The 21,300-nt window shown below is 37.9% G+C and overlaps 1 protein-coding gene across 6 annotated transcripts in view; it reads left to right on the plus strand.

Annotated features, from left to right (window-relative positions):
- The window catches only part of SUGCT (succinyl-CoA:glutarate-CoA transferase), a 1,028,943-nt gene that overhangs the window by 792,724 nt on the left and 214,919 nt on the right, over nt 1-21,300 (plus strand). Inside the window, exon 14 of one of the 6 annotated variants that reach the window (XM_053926098.2) lies at nt 17,484-17,523. The exons of the other annotated variants lie outside the window; for them this stretch is intronic. Coding sequence (XP_053782073.1) covers nt 17,484-17,508 — 25 coding nt within the window. The 3' untranslated portion in view covers nt 17,509-17,523. Of the gene's footprint in view, nt 1-17,483; nt 17,524-21,300 lie in introns of those variants that run through there. 6 annotated transcript variants of the gene reach the window in all.

Below are 21,300 nucleotides of genomic sequence, written 5' to 3' on the forward strand. Positions count from 1 at the left end.
GTTCTGCTGGTCTTCCTGGATGCCACAGGAGGAGGAAGGCTGTGCTTCTCTTTTTTCCCTACCTGTGGTTTTGCAAGGATGGGGCAGGTCTGGTTCACAATATTCACAGTTGCCCAGCCTCCAGCCCAGGTCCTCCATGAGCTGCCCCACTGTCCATTTGCACAAGGCCCGAGCCTTTAATCCACCAGTTGTGCGAGGTTCCCTGCAGTGCACCTCTTCCTTCCTCTTTAAAAGCCCCCTGTAGCTGGAGTCCACCACTGGGAAAACAGTGCCACTGAGCCTCTGGGAACCTCTGGAAACTGATTCACAATCATTTTCCTGGTGAGCAGCTCAAGTCAAGTGCTGGAGCGCAGCTCATCTCATCTGCTGGGTGAGCTGCCCATGTCAAGCGCAGGCAAGCGGCTGGATTCAGCTGCCAGGTGAGCAGTGCGAACCAGCTGCTGCTCAAGAGTTCCTTATAAAGTGACTGCAAGCTGGTGTGTGTGTGTGTGTGTGTGTGTGTGTGTAAAAGCCTCTTGTTTAAGCCCGCTGTTCTTAACAAGTGCCTGGCTTTTCACATAGCCCAACTTTCTGACTAGAATGGATATAGTCAGGTTCAGGGTCCAATACAGCCCAACTCTTCTTCCTTCTTCAGGTGTCACCCGGCTCCCCAGTTTCCCTGGTAATGACCTAGCTGGCGTCCACAATCTCAGTGGGTGTACACTGCCTCTGTGTGTCTCCCACTTAGTCTCTATTTCCCCCAGTGACTTTAAGCATCCAGGTCCCTCCTAGTGCTGGGCTGCCCTCCCTGCTCTGGTAGGGGAGGGAGCTCGTGATCTAACTCTCTGACAAGTATCCTGCTGCAGGCGCCCGGCAGGAGGCCACAGAAGCCTAGGTCCCTGCTCAGATAGCGGGGACCTAAGCATCACAATGCAATCTCCTCACCCTCTGTTTTCCAATGTCCTCTACAATTTTTGGCCTCCAAACTTCATATAAGCTGGGATTCCATTGGCTGTTCACTCTGTTCCTCAGAAGATCAGCTAGGTGTTCCAGCTGGCACAGGGAGAACTGGGCTCTGCTCCCACCTACCTCACTGCCATTTTCTCTCTTCCTTCCCACTCATTCTTCTGATATTGTTGAAAAGAAATATTTTTAGGGATTAGGCTGTGAGTGTGCACGTGTGAGTGTTAAAGAGAGAGAAATTGATTGAGAGAGATTCTAAAATGCCTAAGGAAAAAGAGATGAGAAAAAACTTTCTAGTCTCAGGGGGGAAAGGTGATAAAACTAGATAATTTTAGTTAAGTGGAGAAGCCTAACAAATAATCATTACTTTATTGAAAGGTTGGCCTCAGTACTCACCAGAGATTTTATTATTGTTTATTTTTCTCTTAGGATTTTAATTAAGAACATTTTCTTTAGGAGTTTTATTTGAAAAGATGCTATCTAAAATACATTGAAATTTTGCCTATAGTTTCTCTGTATTTAGAGTGTGGAATACAGCTCTCAAGGGTTAGAAGATGTGTTCTTGCCAGAGGAATGTGGTAAAAAAAAAGAATAGGAAGTAACTTGTGCTAGCCCAGTAGGTTGGTGTTGAGTTAGGTTAGGATCACTGTTTAATAAAGGCAAAGAAATTTCTACCTGAGAGTTCAGCATTTCCGAATACCTACTATATATAGCCAGTGAGGAAACATTAGTAAGCAAAGGCCAAAGGTGTGAGGCCAGTGTAGTGACCTCGAGAGGGCAGCAAGTGTACATTTCTGGGGGCAAGTCAGACTTAGTCCCTATGTTTAGAAGAGAAACTGGAAATCAAATTGTTGTTGTGAAGTCTTATAATTTAACCACCAGTTTGCAACATCTGTATTAAACAATCCCATTCCCGTTTCTTTTTTCCTATCTAATTTTCCTCACTAAGCTCCCTTCCCTCATCATTTTAACCTGCTGAACACTGAACCTGTTGCCTCCTGTGGAATCCTAAAATAGACCCTTTAAGCTGGTCACTTGAATTTGTACTGTTTTATAAATTCTGTTCTTTCTGAATGTTTGAATCATTGTTGAAATGTCTCTGTGTATCCCTAACTAGGTTTTAAGCATATAAACTCCATGAGTACAACATCCAGTCATGTCTTTGTTTCCCTGCAGGTGACTCCTACTATAACATGCACAGAGCAGGGTCACTGGCCTATACTGACAGAGTCCCACCAGGTCTCCTCACCCTCATCAGGTTCTCTTTTTTTATTTTTTATTATTGTTCAAGTACAATTGTCTCTGTTTTCACCCAACACACCACCCCACCCCACCCATCCCCACCTGGCACCCTCAAACCTGCCCCCTTTGTCTTTGTCCATGTGTCCTTTATATGTGTTCCTTGATGGCCCTTATTCTGTTATTCCCCCATTATCCCTCTCCCCCCTCCTCTCTGGTTACTGTCAGTTTGTTCTTTATTTCAATGTCTCTGGTTGTATTTTGCTTGCTTGTTTGTTTTATTGATTAGGTTCCACTTATAGGTGAGATCATATGGTATTTGTCTTTCACTGCCTGGCTTATTTCACTTAGCATAATGCTCTCCAGTTCCATCCATGCTGTCATGAAGGGTAGGAGCTCCTTCTTTCTCTCTGCTGCATAGCATTCCATTGTATAAATGTACCACAGTTTTTTGATCCACTCATTTACTGATGGGCACTTAGGCTGTTTCCAGCCTTGGCTATCGTAAATTGTGCTGCTATGAACATTGGGGTGCATAGGGTCTTTTGGATTGGTGTTTCAGGGTTCTTAGGGTATAATCCCAGTGTGCCTCAATGAGGCCCACATTGAAGGTGAGGACACTGAAGCTTGTGGAAAGCCCACCTGACTTACAGGGTGGTCCAGTTCTAAGGGGAGGAGCTGGCACTTGAAACTGACTTTGCTTTGCTGCCCTTTACATGATTGTCTTAGTCAGTTAGGGCTACTAACAAGAACACAACAAACTGGGTGGCTTAAACAACAAACATTTATTTCTCATAGTTCTGGAGGCTGGAATTCCAAGATCAAGGTACCAACAGATCTGGTGTCTGGTGAAGCACTCTTCCTGATTCTCAGATATCCATCTTCTCACAGTCTCCTCAGCTGGCAGAGAGCAGAAGGAAGAAGCCACTCTCTCATGACTCTTCATAGAAGGGCACTGCTTCCCTTCATGAGGGCTCTACTCTCATGTCCTAAGCACCTTCCAAAGGTCCCGCTTCCTAAAACCATCGTCACCCTGGAGATTAGGGTTTCAACATGAATCTTGGAGGGACACAAACATTCAGTTCATAACAATTATATTTACCACAGCTTCTTTGCTTGGTAAATAGGAATTTTAAATGATGAATCAAGATGCAGTATTCAAATTATTTTATACTGATTGCTAGGCCATCATCTTATAACTTTTAAGATATGCTGTTCATTAAAGAGAGAATACTAACAGAGAAGGAGTTTAGTGAGGTCTCAAAAACTATAGCCTACCTCCGTTTAGCAATTAATAATTTTATTTAAAAAAATGAGTCAGCTGTATTCCCCAGAGAAATAAAGCATATTGTATTTCATCAGACAGAGCTGGAGAGTGGCATGGTATGGTATAAATAAGTTGATTTTTCCCCCATAGTCTGTTGTAGAATGTTGCACAAACCTCCTATAACATAATGCAGTGTGGAAGGGAAACTGCCAATTACTAAGAGAGAGAGAGAGAGCGAGAGAGAGAGAGAGAGAGAGTTAGTTTAAGATCATATAAAATGGTTTGAGTATACAACACTTATAAAGAAATGCTGGCCATAAAAAATGGAAGTACAGTATATTTGTTTCTTTTCTTATATTTGTTAGAACCACTAGTTATATCCTAACCTAGAAAAAAAAAGATGTCAAATCAAACATTTCAACATTCAACCTCAGAGAATGATGGAGTATCTGAGCTGTGTTGGTGGGTCCCCCACAGGGCCCTTGCTATATAAAGGCTTCCCATCTCCCTAGAGTTAAATTTAGGAACAGACTTTAGAGGATGCTGCCACACCTTTATTATTTTTAAACCCTTGGGTTTTCCTGGTACTGGATCTTGGGAAGATCCCATAACTTTTTCAATGATCTGATGATAAACTCTTTTATATCACTTTCAACCATAAGATTTATCTAAAATGTAATTCATATGTCAATTACAGTAGAATCATAAAATCTCTGAACTTACTTTAAAATGAAATCCCCTATATCCCTTAGCCCAGGCCAACTTAAATTCAGAAGTCTGCAGCTTCTGAGTTTAGGGGCAGAGGCATGACACAGAGCTGGCTTCTGTTCTATTTCCTCACTTGTCATTTGTACCCTACTCCGCTCTCCAATTACATGCTGGAAGAGGAAGTCAAGGAGAGTAGGGCAGAAAAAGCCTCACCTGACTGGAGTTGGGTGGCCTGGTGTAAACTTTCACTGGACTTGGAGATGGCTCAAAGCTGACCTTATTACATGCTTCTATGGATTGCACTAAGAGTCTCCCACTCAGAAAATCCTGTTGCAGGTCCCTTGGCTCAGACATTTCCTCTTTTGCCCCTGGCCAGTTGTCATTTATTCAGCCTTAGCCTCTGAACCCAAAGATATGACAAATCCACCCTCTTTTCTTTGTTGTCTCCTTCAGACCTCTCTTATTAAGCTTGGGGGAAGGAGGAATGGCTAGAGGGTGTTATTACAACAAATGCCACCATTCTTCAATATTTTCATACTCAAGTGGTACATGTTAAGGGTTACAAAACCAATTTTTCCACCTCTTCACAAACCCTACAAAGGTGGTCTGAAACCATAGCCACCTGTTATTTTGTGCTTAACCTTTGGGCCTTAACCAAAGCAGAGGCCAAAGTAATTCTGTTTTTATATTCTATAATGCATGTAAAAACTACATGGGGACTTAGATATTTAGCAGTGGTCAATTTGAGTATTTGGGAAATATCAGTTGTGTATAGAATTGTTTGAGTTATTCTTGCAACAATTATTCCTTCAAATTTCAGCCCTTCACCTTTCTACCCCCTACCTTCCCCCCCAGCACTTTTCATCATGCTTTACAATTTTCTTCATATTCTATTCCTTCTTTTTGAAAGGAGGCATTTGACCATGTCAAGGGACATCATTGGGCATCTACCTTCCTATTGCCATATAGAAAACTATCCCAGTTATTATATTAAGAAATATTTTATACTTTATGACACTTTCCATGGTGATATTATTTACTAATACTAATTATTGAAAACAAAATCAAAACAAGAAACAAAAGAAATATAACTACTTATTCTCATTACCCCCCCAAAAAAGTTAAAAGATTTCTTGAGATTTGTCATATACTGAGTTAGTTGTCTCTAAAAACTGAGAGTTATGGTTCTGCTGTAGTTTCCCTTTAATCTCTCAGTTTCGCCTGCAGCCATGAAGCCAGCCTCAGAGCAGCCTCTTTCCAGCCTGCACTCCCAAAATGAAAACCATGTGTTTGTGCGGGGTTTTTTGTTTTCCTCTTGAAAGTTCTTCTTTATTATTTAATGAAACCATTTAGTAATGCATAGGTCTTAAATAATAGGGTTCACTTTGGCTGTTATCAATTAAGTCAGATCAACACAAACACTTGTTCTCAGAAGCAAATTTAACTCTGGACTTGTTTAAATCTGATCATAACACCCTGGAAGAAGTAAAAACTCTCTGAATTTTTGTAAGTCAAACTACACAGGACAATACATAAAAATATGTAATGAAATATTTAATACCTCCATAGCTCCCATCCATCCTTCCCTCCGTTCATAAGGGCAATTTATCAATCTAAAATCCTATCTTGGCTAGTGTTACTTCTGACCATGGTTTAATTGTAGAAACAGCTAATTTACATTGGAGTTATATCAGACTCCTGAAACAGAGACACAAATTACAGGTCTTTACACTGAATGAGCTGTGAAGATGAATCTGCCTTCTACCTGCAGGCAGTTAAGATTTCCTGTAAAAAAAAATTGCAAGGATATGACTTGGATAGTGAAAAATCACATTTTTATTTTTGTATTGAAACAGTATTTAAAAATAAAATAAAATTGCTCTTTTGTTTTAAAGCAGACCAGCCTAGTACAGATAAATCATTCTTAAGTATTTACTCATTCCATTTGTATAGCAAAGAATGAACAGTTTATAGCCAATGCAGCAAACAGAACAGATGTTAATGTGTAGGGTGGGATAAGGAAATTTTGCCATGGTGCCCTAATCTGTGTAATTATAAAGGACACTGGGCCTGCTTTTGCAGCCTTCTAAAACCCCTTTCCTTTCTTCCTGGCATCCCTTCACCTGCTTTTTAGGAATCTATTGACTGACTCTAAGATGAAAAGAATGTCATCCATGTTCCATTCACAAACTCTCCTTATTTCCCATGAAACAAACAGACAAGTAAAAACCTCACCTCATTTCCCAGCAAGGATTCTCTCATTGAGAAAGTAAGTGAACTAAAATAATATACATTTGGATGTGACTGACTCTCCCCTGAGCTCCAGATTTGTATATACCCATCTCTGAGCTGTGCATATCCCCTAGGATATATCTACCTACAGCAGCTCAAACTCAGTATGTCTGAAACTGAGTTTATCTTTGCCCCTCTGGCTGTGTTTTCTCTGTCAATGGATGCGCACAAGCATGTTATGAAGCACATAAGCAACTAAAAGGATAACCTACCCAGACTTTTCTTTGTCCCTGCCTCTCCATATTTAATCAGTCAAGGCCTAATTCCGCTCTTCACTGTATCTTCTACCTGATTCTTTTTGTTTCCCCCGACTTTCCCCATTTGACATTCTCACTGTCATTTCAATGGCAGAGCTCACAGGTCTGCTTGCAATTTCCTCAACCAGGCGGATATTGGTACATTCCCCACATGCTTGTTTAGCTGCTCCCACCTTCATATCTCCACTTGGCTTCTTCAGATTCCTCTCCATGTGGTCTTCCCCCTTCCTCTTAGACCACTGTTTACTTCTCTGTTCTTCTGTTGCTCTCCCAGTGTACATTGGTAAACAAGAGTTGAATTTTGTAGCACTTTTCATTGACAACTTCCCCCCACCCACTAGCTTGTTTTCTGAGGAGAGAAATTTTTTCGTACCTATCTGACTGCCATTAGTGCTAGGACAGAACAGCTGCTCATCAAGTGTCAGTTGAGTGCACTGGCTGGAGGTGGATATTGTAAATGATGTCCTTTGGAACTCAGTTGCTGAGCTGGGTGTCTGTGTGTAGGGGGGGATCAGTTATTCCTTATATTAGCATATTGTCCTGGTGCGCTCTCAGTAAATTTCTGTGGAATTTTTGTGAAAAGGCTTTCTAGCCCTGCTCAGTAATCCTTCCTCCCTGAATTTAGTGGACCGGATGAATGGTTCAAGCATTGAAGAACCATAGTTTTTAATTTACTGGGTCCTATTATTTATTACAGTGACTGAAGCAGAGGTCAGTCAGTCTGGGAGCCAAAACTACTGATTGACATTTTCACACCTAAAACTAGAATCCTTTCATATGCTTTAAACCAGGGCCCTCAATCCCCAGTCCACCAGTCTGTGACTTTTTAGGAATAGGGTCACACAGCAGGAGGTGAGCTGCGGGCCAGCAAGTGAAGCTTCATCTTGTATTAACAGCCAATTAACAGCCACCCCCTATTGCTCTGAGCTCTGCCTCCTGTCAGATCAGCAGTGGCATTAGATTTTCATTGGAGTACAAACCCTACTGTGAACTTACATGCAAAGGATCTAGGTTGCATACTCCTTATGAGAATCTAATACCTGGTGGTCTGAGGTGGAGCTGAGGCAGTGACGCTTGCACTGGGGAGTGGCTGCCAATACAGATCATTAGCAGAGATTACACTACACAGAGAACATAATAAATCAGTTGCTTGCAGACTCATATCAAAACCCTTTCAGTGAGTGGCAAGTGACAATTAAGCTACATCTGGTGGCAGGATATAAAGCCCCCCACCCCCATCCATGGAAAAACTATCTTTCACAAAACCAGTCCCTGGTGCCAAAAAGGTTGGGGACCACTGCTTTAAACATGACTTCAAAACCTTAACCTAGGCCAAAGTCTACAAATCATTTCTACAAGTTCAATTAATCAATTAATGAAAATTTATTAAATGCTTATTGTGTTTAAGACACTGAAATAATAGAGATTACTAATGTTGAAATGCAATAGGGTTTAAATGTGATGTTTAAATCTAAATGTGAATAAAATTCAATACATATTATTAAGTTAATTGACTAATTAATTTGTGAAAAACTAATTTTCAAGTTTATTAAATATTTAAATTTAAAATATAATAGAAAAAATACAAGTGAATATTTATTAAATAAAATTAGAGAAATCATGAGCATGACACCTAAAGAAGAGAGAATTTGACTATATAAAAACTAAAATCATCTGTGTATCTATTAAACACAGGCACATATATAAAGCCATACCATATTTTATAGCATTTCAGACATTGATTATATGATACAATACTATATTACAGTATCAGTAAGAAAGGGAAAAAATAACAAACCACTAGTTAAACTATGATATGCCATTAATTGTTAAATGTGACTCCATCTTAAGGATGTTAAAATGTATGTGCCTCTTGGCATCAGGAAGTGTGCTAGCAACTAGAAAGAAACAATATGACAGAAAAATGTCATCTACTCAGTTTTAGCGGGACTGCAATTTTGTACAAATCTTTCTGGATGCAATTTAGCAGTTATATATCAACATTTATAAAACATGCATCCTTTGACCCACAAATCTTATTTCTTGGACTTCACGCTGAGGAAATAATCAAGAATGTGTGGTAAGATTAAGCTACATATTTTCTCATTACCATAATATTTATAAAACCAAAACATTGGAATAATTTAAATGTTCACAATCAGTGATTGCTTAAACAAATTATAGCATATCCATACCAGGGCATCGTTTCCAATCATTAAAAATGATGCTGTCGATGAAGATAAATTAGCATGGAAAGAACTTTACTGCTTGTTTTCATTCTGTTTCTTCAAAACAAATATCTATAGATATGGTTATAGATATGTAGATAGGAATGTTGAAAAAAAGCTGGAAGTAAATTTATATTAGAGATGGTTACTGAGGGAGGTGCCATATAAGAATTTTATTTTCCTCTTTTTTATTTCTATGTTTTAGTTTTAAAATAGATATAATCTATAATAGCATGATAATTATTTTCTATTTAAAATGGAAATCATGACTTTATAGATTTAAGGGATTATTTGACATATTATGGGGCTAATACAAATACAAATTATTGAAATAAAATTATGAACTCTGCCCTTGATATTGGTCATTTGTATAAAATCATATTTCATGCAAAGTAATGAATATTCTAGTATAATGACTAGATTTTTCCTGTTTTATTGTTATTTTGATGTATAAGTCAAGTTTGTATTTGTTGCTCATATGTGTATTCAGACACAAGTTTGTAAAACCAAGTTCAACAAAATTTTGTGGAATATTTCAGAAGCAATTCTTGAGAACTAATCAGGCACTTAAAAATTAATAAGTATTCCATGTAAGCTGACCTTGAGTGTCACATTTTAACATCTGTTTTTCATGTTGTGATGCTTATTTGAGATCTGGTATTATTAAGTAATGAGGAAAATATCTGACTTTTATCATAGGTAACAGGGCAGTAACTGGAGACCGAAGAGTCAACATTTTTTGTCTATATAATGTAATATAAATAAAGTCATGACATAATGGCTGTAGCCTTCATCCATCAAGCATCTATACATTTTTTTGCTGATAAATGAACTGCTAGGCTTTCTGACTCATTTAATCATAGTCCAATAAAAGGAGAGAAACAACTTTTGGCCTTCCATTTAAAGTTGCTATCAGCAGTGTGCAGTTTTAGGTATGTACATAAACATTTTTAAGTGATTCTGCAGTGGCATTTGTTTTTTCAGTGAAAGAACGTTGAGCATTTTAAATAATACTTACTGAAATGGATTCCACATACTTGTGTCTCAGCCAGTGTCCACACTATTGCCACAAACTCTGGGAACAAGTTCTTACAATATTAGAGTCTAGAAAACATTTATTTTTAGTCTTTCTTCCCAAAGACTATATAATGTAAAAATTTAAAAACCTCACAGATATTAAAGGAGACAACTTTGAAAAGGTGATTGAATATAGTTGTTTCAGCTATTAACGTTGATCTGGAGTTTGGTTTTGGGTTGTTTTTTTTTTTTGAGATTCATATGCAGCATTCCTAAAATGTAAATTTCATCATGTTTAAACTTTTTAGTTTCTCTCCATTGTACTTAGAATAAATTCCAAGCCCCTAATATAGCTTAGAAAACCACCCATGACCTGGCACTTACCAACCTCCCTGAGCTCTTCTTTCCCTACCATTCCTTTCCCATTCCAACCTGCTCCAGCAGTGTTTCCTTCAGGGCACTGGCTATACCCTGCTCTCTGATATATTGACCTTTGCTTGTGCTGTTCTTTCTGAAGCCATCTGGACATTTTTTCTCTTCCCTGGTCTTCTTCAATCCTGTTTGTCACAATCTAGTTCTCACTGTTTTCCAGGCTGTTTACCTTATCCCTTATTTATTCTTCACCTCCCCTTACCCTTCCTCCTCCTCCTCCTCCTCCTCTTCCTCCTTTTTCTTCTTCACTCTCCTGCTGCTCTGGCTCTGAGGTGTTTGCATTAAGTCACTTTCTGCATTCCTAACTCTGACTGTACTGAGGAACTTTTGGTTCTACTTGTTTTTCCCATTTTGATCCCTTTGCAATATACTGATCTGTGGCCAGCACTGAAGAGCCACATGTCAAGGAACTTCAAAATGTGTGGGATCTCTACAAGCCACCAACTAAAAAACAACAAAACTGAAAACTGTGTCAGGAAAAGCTCACAACAGAAAATCCAAAGGCAGAATGAGGTTGAGAACTGGGTGAACACAGGAAGAATTGGGATAAATAATTGGCAGGTATTCACAAAGCTATAGGATAAAAATGTCACATCTCTTGGAACATTACTTTTATATAATGGAGCAACATTAAATGTCATTTTTTAACCCATAGCTGTGGAATCAAATGCAAAATTTGAATACAGTTTTAGGATAAATCACGAGATTACAAAGAAATTTTATACATGGTCAGACCTTTAAGCTTTTCCCCCAAATCTCTGAGGAATCTCTATTCACTCTTCTATTTTGGACCTTTCAGCAGACATGAGTGAGAAGGAGAGTCTATAGTATTTCTCAGGCTCCTGCCAGCTAAAACAAGAGATTTTATTAAAAAAATAAAAAGATTAGTGTAACATGTTAAATGTGATCTTTCTTTACAGTAGTAGTCTGCTTCTTTGAGAAAGTAAAATACTAACCTTATTGTGACCAAATACTGCCTATCTGTACATTCTATTTTTGCATCTTGAATATATGTATATATCTTGTATTAAAACACATCTTTTATGTATCATCTTTGAAATAGGACAAGAAACTACATGGAGTTTTGAAAACATGAAGGAAGCTCTATAGCATGTTACATAAAAGATTTTGAAACAGACCTGTATTTTCTCTCTGTATTTATGATAATAGGAATTTTTTTCCCGGTCTTCATGAACCTGAGCTTACAAAAGAACAGCTAAGGTTAATTTTTCCAAATACTCAAACAATGAGTCTGGTGACAGTAATTGGGACTTTTGATGTGCCCACCACAGTGACTTATTTATGCAAGAGCCCTAAAAGTTGTTAAGTTCTGGAGCCAGTCTGAAGCAGCTCTTTTTACTTTGAGGATGTATTGATGGATTGAAGCAGAACACAAACCATCACTATCTGTCAGTTACTGTGTAAATGAGAACCCCTTGATTAAAAAAAGTGAGGGGTAAATCCTGGTACTGGGAGATACTACACCAGATCAGTACAAAATAAGACTACCGTTTTGTCCTATGACTCATCGAGGTGGCACTCATTTAGGTTGCATTTTTTTTTCATCTCCTTAGAGGTATTATGGACTTTCTTAACGTGAGTTATAGTTGAACCCTTTCAATAGCTTTCTGTCTATAGCAGGGGTAGCAGATAAGTAGTACCATCAGTGCATCTCACTGTGAGACATAATGATGAAATGCTGCAATGCATGGAATTTTATTGGGGGCTGCAATTTAATAAACGGTGCGCTATCTCTAGGTCAGTTCTAGTCCAGATCAGTCGCTACCATCTGTCACCAAGCTACAGCCAACTGGCAGCTCGTTAGTGGCCATTGTGAACGCCATTAGTAATTTCAGCTCATTTCTTAATTAATGGACATACCTATGCACAGAACATTCCATGATTGACCATTTTCTTAAGCAGCTTTATTTTGTTCCTATAACCTGCATTTTCTTTGCCTCTGAAGAGTGTCTTCTTGTTTGCATTTGCTACAGTAGGGATAAAGTTTCTTCTATCCCTATTTATGCATATGTGTACAATCTATGAAGGAATGGTAGCTTTGACACTTTGCTTTCTATAGCTTGAAGTAAAAAATATGATTCTCAATGAGACTTCTAGAGTTGGAAGCAAAGCATTTTAACACTATCTTATCATGAGGGATTTGAGTATTGCATAGGTATTCTGGACCCAGATAAAAACAGGTGTGGTAGAAGTCTTTGAAAAAGAAAACCTTCATTTAAAAAATCCATTTAAATATGAAGAAAAGAATTGAAAATACTTATGCATTTAAAATATATAAATATTTATATATTTATATAATGACTCCATTTAAATATGAAGTCTTTGACCAAGAAAACCTTCATAAAATCCATTTAAATATGAAGAAAACTGGCTTGTGTTGGGGGGCATTTCACAATTAGTTCATATTCTAGCTGAACAATTTTATCCACCACAAATTGACAAAGTGAAGTACTTCCTCTTTTTCAATTGCCAACAAGCGCATTTTGCTACCAGTAAATTCTCCTAAATAATAAGCTCCACAAATAACACCAATAGATAAAAACATTAAATATAAAAAGGCTTAAAGCTGTGTACACAAAACAAGCATGCAGCTCTTTAATTTAAAGAAATCCTAGATCACTCATACTATAATGTAGTAAAGAAAGTCTCCTGGCTGAGTCATAGTCTTGATCAATTTTTGTATAATAAATACCCATATAATCAAGTGAAAATAGACCTGGATGTAGTACTCAGCCATTCCCATGGTGTGATAATATAGCTTATTTAAATGCTTCTTAGGAATGTTAGCTCATTCACTGAGAAAACAGTTTTAGACCAAATATAGTCAGTTCCAAGAAGTCAAACCAGTTGCATGAAGATGAATTTTTTCATTTCACCACTGGTTGTTTTGAAATTACATTGACACAGAGGTAAGCTGTAATGAGCATTCTAAAACCACGTTCTTTATGCATTCTAGATATAGTGGTCCTCAAGAATCACTGATGAATCTGCATTCTCTTAAGAGGCTTGTGGTTGTCCAACAGGACATTTTAGAGGTGGGAGCAGAGGGGTACTCTTGTACAGATAATGTGAAGATTCCAGGTTTGGGTGGTGGCAAAGGGCCAGAGAGTATTCTGCTCCCCACTACTTTGTGCGCAGAATTTTCACTCTTTGTGCAGTTGTTGAATCTGGAACGCAGGCTATGTACAAATCTACTGCCAAAGCAAGACTTTCTCCTTATAAGGAATTAACTTCATGAGGAAATTAAGTCCAATTCAGGGGTTAAGCCTTTATTTTGTACACAAGCCTTGCTGATGGCTCTATTTTAACATGTAGCATTAGAAGAGGCAACTGTGCTGAGGATGTCACTCTCAGTGACTAACCACATAAGAGCTGCTTCTTCCATTGCAGTCAGTGAATGCTGGGCAAGACTTAGTGATTTATTCATTGATTCCTCCATCCAATGAATGAGATGAACAGAAGTTAAGGAAAAATTAAACCCCTGTTTTCATGCTGCTTTCAAACCACCAGAACTCATGGGCATGGGTGTGAGAACAGTGCACCAAAGTTTAAATCCAAACTGAATGTGTCAGATTCCTGGCAGGTTAGCACAGACATAGTGAGCTAGTGTCTATTTCTGAGGTGTTTTGGTGTTAGCCTTGCTTAAACCAGCAGTGATTATGTTGGCACTCAAGTCACAAGTCAATACAATTAAAAAAAAATCCTCTTAGTGTTGTTAAAGACTCTTCCAGCCAACCTAAAACAAATCACAAAACCCCAAAACATACTATTTAATATCTAGCACGCAGGAAACCTGTCAAAACAGATCATTTAGTTCTCTTTCTTAGAAAGTCAACATACTGAAGTGTATTGGTTCAGAGAGGAGAGGTATTGTGAAAATCATAATATGTATTTTAATAGTCTTGTACACTTTACAAAACTGTTGCTCATCTATCTATCACACTAATGAAGCTAGAGAAAAGTAGGTGTTCCCAAGAGATGCTTGACTCCCAAAAGCTCAAATGTGTAAGTCTACATTTATTTGACTGTATCCATTCAGATAAATCATGTAATAACTAGTTTTTCTTGTTGGAAGAGCATGTATTTTATAGCAAAGTTTTAGTTTGCTGAGTCCCCTGTATTTGAATGTAGCCTAAAACTAAAAAAAAGTTATGCATTGGAAGTAGAGAATTCCCACTAAATTACATCAAAATGTAAATCTCACCCAGATGTAGATTTGGAAGATGGGTGGCCAAATATTTTTGTTTACAAGTTTTATTCTTAAGGATTCAAATTTCTTAGAGGGAGTTGGCATATACATAAATAAATGTCAGTTTAGAAACACATCATTAGGAAATATGGATTAATAACACTATTTCAGGGACATGTCCAAAAGAGATGACTGACTGACACATTATTAAACATCATGTGTGTGTGAAAGAAAATTTCTCTTAGTTTAAATATAGAAGAAATTGGTAAATAACTCTTGAACATATATATTTCCTCCCTAACCTGAATTGCTGTGTTCCTACTTCATGTTTCCTACCACATGTTTTTAATGTGCCCTTTCAGGTGAAATATCCTCACCTCCTTTTTTTGGCCAATAAAATGTCCATGTGACATATGGAGGTGACATCCTTCAATATAATAGAGTTATTTATCAATTGTATAAATCATAAACAACATTGACCACCTGAAATGAATCTACCAACAGTGCTGTTGAAAGTGATTTGCTTCTGAGATCAGCTAGCTTGGGATCCAAATACAGAATGCAAACTGGCAGAGTTTTCTATAAGACGATTGCAACTTCTAACTAAATGAAATGATAAAATGTTTCTGAACCACTGTGTAAAAATTGGGGAGTCATACCTCTTCATCAGGAATGTTTCCATGAGGTTGGACCTTAAGCACTTACCTAGCATGGGATATGAGAAGATCAATTTTAGAAGGAGGTTGATGATCTGAAATCTTGGTTCTATCACTTCTTTTTGACTTTTGAAAATCACTTCATTTCTTTGACGTTCAGCTTCCCTGACAGTTGGTGCATAAGAAGAAGGTCTCACTATGAGAAGAGATGATGACTTGTGAGTCATTGGCACAGTGCCAGGCAATAGTGGTGTTGGCAATGGCAATGGCAATCTCTTCGTCTCTGTCTCTCCCCTTCCCAGCAGGAATAGCAGTTGCTGCTTTTTCTTTTCCTTTGCTTCTATTAGCAGATAGATTAAAAAAAAAAAAAAAAGCACAGATACTTCACCTGATCATTGGCCAGGTGAATGATTTACTCTTTGGGATGTCCTGCTTCCTTGAAGTCACAGTTCTCTGAAAGAAAATGAGCCTTGTTTTGATTTAAAAAGAAGACTTTCTGATTCTTATTTTTGGAAATGGACTCTTACTTCTGATTCTGACTTTCAATTAACTCACAAAACCGCAGGAAATCACTAACTAATTTGGTTTTTAAGACTAACTTTTTGATGAAAAAACTAAACTTTAATAGAAACATTACTTATCTTACATACTTCATCCCATTAATTCAAATACATAGTTGGGGTATGGAGCCCTTAAGCTGTACAAACTGCAATTGTCTAGTTGCTGTTTATATCTCTAAGACAAGGACGTTACTCTCCTTTGCGCCCAGTATCTTTCATACAATAGAGACTTGATAGCTGTTGCTGAATCAACAAATGGATCAATATTTATACATGGGCAAACCTCAGTTCTTCAACATTTTGATTCTTGACCAATTCAGTTCTTGACCAAGTTGTTCACCAAAAAAATGTCTCAGTTGTCTAATAAAATTTTGGTCTCAATTCTCTAACCAACAACCCTTTCATGCTGATACTCATATGATCAGTCACATATCTCTCAGGCAACAAACAAAAGAAATTCAGTTTTCGAACAAATCACTTCTCAAACAGTGTTTCAGAATGAAGTTCGAGAACTAAGGTTGTACTGAATTTCCTGTCTTTTTCCTGAAAGGATTTAGGCAATTTGTAACAAAATGCACATGAAACAGAGCAATCAAATTATGATAAGAAAAAGAACAGATACCATGTAAGGAAAATGGAAAGATATTTATGCCAAGGGCCAGGGCCTGGGATGAGATCACTTGAACACTAAACTTTCGTCTAAATTGAGGGAAAAAATGAACAGATGATTGACTACATTGTTTTCTTAATCTGAGAAAACAAAACATATAAGGGGGATTTCATCAAATGGGGGCACTAGCAATAGGAATACTTTCAGATGGCAATTGCCACTCCTATTTCTATCTATCTGGCATACTTGGTTATTCCCTTCTGTAAATAGATGTGAGGCTGAATACAGTGGCTTGGAATCTGATATCCAAGTGCAGTGCAGCAAGTGGTTTATTGACCTCTCTTCTGAGTTCAGTACAGTACAATTTGAATATGAATTGTATGTGTAATATACATGTTTATTTTGTACATAATATACAGAATGAGTAAATTTATAAATTTATACATAACACTTATATGTGTATGTTTATCTCATATACATGAAAGCCAAATATCTACTGTAATCAACACTATACCCTTTACATAAAAAAAAAGAAAAATTGTCCCTGGCCAGTGTGGCTCAGCTGGTTGGAGTGTCTTCCCATAACCAAAAGGTTGCAGGTTTGATTACTGGTCAGGGTACATACCTAGGTTGTGAGTTCGATCCCCAGTCTAGGTGTGTATGCACAATACCCAGTCCTTGTGTTAAGGCAACCAATCAATACTTCTCTCTTGCATCATTGTTTCTCTCTCTCCTATCCTCTCTCTGAGTAAGCAATGAAAAAATGTCCTTAGGTGAGGATAAAAAAAATTTTAAAGAAAAATTGGAAATGATAAAACATTAACAAATGTATTCTTTTTAAGTTTTGAGAAAAAAGGAAAATCCTTTTAAAAATCTATCCTACCTCCATAAAAGGGGACTTTAGCTGCATTTACTTCTAGCCCATTTTCATAGGATGTAAAAATCCTAGAAGGACTCAAAATAGTTGAGAGAAATGCTTGACTGGAGGAGTGCCCTCTCAGATGGGAGCCGTTGTGTTGTGTTCTTCACTTCTTATTGTAGCCTGGCCTTGCTTTCCCTTCCCAGGATGTATGCATATGCAGTTATATAGTCTTGTCACTGAAGGCATGTTCGGTCACCAGCAGGATCACCTGGGAGCTTATTGGAAATGCAGTTTCGAACTTGCACACCTTAATCTGCCCTTGGGAGGATCTTATGCATGCTACAGTTTGAAGCACTGATATTGAAGACACTTCATTTTGAATGAATAAATGAGTGAATGAGTAAGTGAATAAATGAATGAAAAACATGAGGCCTTCTTTCTTTAGAGTATTCCTTTATATAAATGTGTTATCTGAAACCATTTTCTTAAAATCCTAATATTCAAATGGTGCAATGCAGTTTCTATCCTGTTAGAGAGGGATCAGCTTAGAAATTTCATCTACTTTTAATTTTTTTAAACTTTTGAGTTCCTGCTTAGTTACTTTTTAAAAAATGTGGTCTTGTTTTATTTATTTTAATCAAAATATATTTGACATGTAATATTGTGTAATTTTACAGTATACAGCATGTTGATTTGGTACATTAATATGATTGTAGTTAACACCTCTATGACATTACATCATTTCTTTTTTGTTTGTAATGGGAATAATTAAGATCTAGTCTTTTAGACTTTTCTTTTTAAGTTTTTTATTTATTGAATTTGAAGGAGAGAGAGATCAACTTGTTGTTCCACTCATGTATTCATTGGTTGACTCTTGTATGTTCCCTGATTGGGAATTGAACCCATAACCTTGTCGTATTGGGACGATGCTCTAACCAGCTGAGCTACCCATTAGTGTTTCTTTCTAGATAAAATCCTACCTATTAAATAGGTGGCCAGCAAGACACATGAAGGGTCTTAGAAGACTTTGGGCAATAGAAACCTCTACTTACCTTTCCCATAGGCTTTCCAAGCCTCTCTTCTTTTTACTCTTGTCTTTTAACTATGGTAATGGAGTTCACCAGAACTTTCTCTCCTCACCCTTGACTCATATGATCCCTTGTAGACATACTGTCTTGAGTCTTGTAATTAATCATGTATATGTACCTTCAAATCTTGTTTGTTAGTAGACTTATTCCAAGTCTCTTCTTCCCAGAATTCCTCTGTTCTTGAAAGTTCTGGACTATTTCCAGGGAGAAATTGGAATTGTCCTTATTTCAATGGCCTTAAACCTTTAAACCTCCTCTTAATTTTTTAGATGAGGAGCCCACCAGAGTAAGGAGAGCATAGAACTTGATAAAGAGAGGCAGAAAGCAACTTTTGGTGAAAATAATACATAACTTTATATGCAGGAAGGCAGTAATTAGGTAGTATTGAATGGGGTGGATAGCTTTTGCCCTGGCACCAGGCAGTCCCAATTCAGATCATAGATTGGCTATTTATTTATTTTTATTTTTTATTTTTAAGTATATTTTATTGCTCATGCTATTACAGTTGTTCCATGTTTTTTCTCCCCTTTATCCCCCTCTACCCTACACCCCCCTCGAACCAGCATTACCCCCCACCTTAGTTCATGTCCATGGGCCATACATATAAGTTCTTTGGCTTCTCCATTTCCAATACTATTCTTAACCTCCCCCTGTCTATTTTATATCTACCATTTACGGTTCTTATTTCCTATACCTTTGCCCCCATTTTTCCCCCTTCCCCTCCTCACTGATAATCCTCCATATCATCTCCATTTCTGTGATTCTGTTATTGTTCTAGTTGTTTGCTTAGTTTGTTTTTGTTTTTTGTTTGTTTGTTTTTTAGGTTCAGTTGTTTATAGTTGTGGGTTTGTTGTCATTTTATTGTTCATAGTTTTGATCTTCTTTTTCTTAGATAAGTCCCTTTAAAATTTCATATAATAATGATGAACTCCTTTAACTTTATCTGCCCTTCCATTCTAAATGATAGCTTTGCTGGGTTTAGTAATCTTGGTTGTAGGTCCTTTCCTTTCATAACTTTGAATACTTCTTGCTGGCCACTTCTTGCCTGTAAGGGTTTTTTTGTTTGTTTGTTTTTTTGAGAAATCAGCTGATAGTCTTATGGGAACTTGTTTGTAGGTAACTGTACCTATTCTCTTGCTGCTTTTAAGATTCTCTCCTTACCTTTAATAGGGTAATGTAATTATGGTGTGCTTTGGTGTGTGCTTCTTTGGGTCCAGTTTGTTTGGGACTCTTGGGCTTCCTGGACTTCCTGGAAGTCTATTTCCTTTGTCAGATTGGGGAAGTTCTCCTTCATTATTTTTTCAAACAAGCTTTCAATTTGTTACTCTTCCTCTTCTCCTTCTGGCACCCCTATGTTTCAGACGTTGGAACATTTAAAGTTGTCCTGGAGGTTCCTAATCCTCTTCTCAGTTTTTGAATTCTTGTTTCTTCATGCTGTTCTGGTTGTATGTTTATTTCTCCTTCTGCTCCAAATTGTTGTTTTGAGTCTCGGTTTCCTTCCCTTCACTGTGTATTTTCTTTATTTCTTTTCACAGCCTTCATTTTTTCTCTCTATTTTGTGACCATTCTCAATGATTTTTGTGAGCATCCTGATTACCAGTGTTTTGAACTCTGCATCTGATAGGTTGGCTATCTCTTCATTGCTTGGTTCTTTTCCTGGAGTTTTGATCTGTTCTTTCATTTGGGCCATATTTATTTGCCTCTGCGCACCTGTTATGTTGTTAGAGTCAGAGCCTTAGGCATTTGCCAGGGTAGGGCAACCCACTTCAATGCATTGTGGCACTGTATGTGGGGGAGTGGTCAGAGAGGGAACAATGCCCCTTGCTAACTTGCTGGGCTCTCATCCTGCTTTCAGTCACTTCTTCCACTACCCAGAAGCAAATTGGGCCCTTTTGGTACTGATTCCTGGATGGGTGGGTTTGTGTACATTCTAGGACCCTGTGGGTCTCTCCAAGGAACTCTCCTGTGAAGCTGAGAGTTTCTCCCACTGCTGAAACCCCCACAGGTTTTTAAAGCCATATGTTTTGAGGCTTTCTTTTCCCATGCTGGAACCCTTGGCATCATGGTCTGTCTGGCTCCCCAGTTGTTCCTCCTGGTTTATCCACACACTAATGTGGGACCAACAGCCAACACCTTGCCTGCCCAGTCCTCCTGCTGCTCCCTTGCCATACATCCTCTCTGCCTTGTCTGCCCATCTGTGCCCCTCCTACTAATCTGGATGTGTTTCTTCTTTAAGTCCTTGGTTGTCAAACTTCCATACAGTTCAATTTTCTGGTAGTTCTGGTTGTTTGCTTTTTTAAAAATTTGTTGATGTCCTTCTTTTGGTTGTGCGAGGAGGCAAAGTGTATCTACGTATACATCCATCTTGGCTGGAAGTCCCAGATCTTCTATTTAAACTGTCTGGGTAACCTTGAAAATTATATACCCTCTGTACCCCAACTTTTTTATTGTGAAAGAGTCTAATAGACAATGAAAGGAAATAATTCATGTGCAATGCTTGGCACATAATAGCATTTATAAAATATTGGCAATTATCTAATATGTACCATCTGTATGCTCCAGTCACTAAACTCTTTCTTAGATGTCTATAAAGGTGAGAATCTTATCACGTAGCATAGTAACTCATGGAGAGAGATTATATTTGGAGTGGGGTAAAAGAAAAACAGGTTCAATAGCAGTGCAGTAATCTACCATCCGAGTTGCCCGGGATTTATTCTGGAAAACATTGGCTTTGGTTGACTCCCCACCACCATAAGGGTATACTCACTGCAACTGACCGTGCAGATGCTGCTTGAAAATAGGCACTGTTATGCGAGAAACAAGCTTGATCAACTGGGGTGGGGTTAGTGCTTATTGATAGCAATATTCTTAGCTGAAGGTCTGTGCTAAGATAACAAAAAAATTATATATAAGTAAGGTGCTACACTTGTGG

The sequence above is a fragment of the Desmodus rotundus genome, chromosome 6 (genome assembly GCF_022682495.2).
Source record: "Desmodus rotundus isolate HL8 chromosome 6, HLdesRot8A.1, whole genome shotgun sequence".
NCBI lineage: Eukaryota > Metazoa > Chordata > Mammalia > Chiroptera > Phyllostomidae > Desmodus > Desmodus rotundus.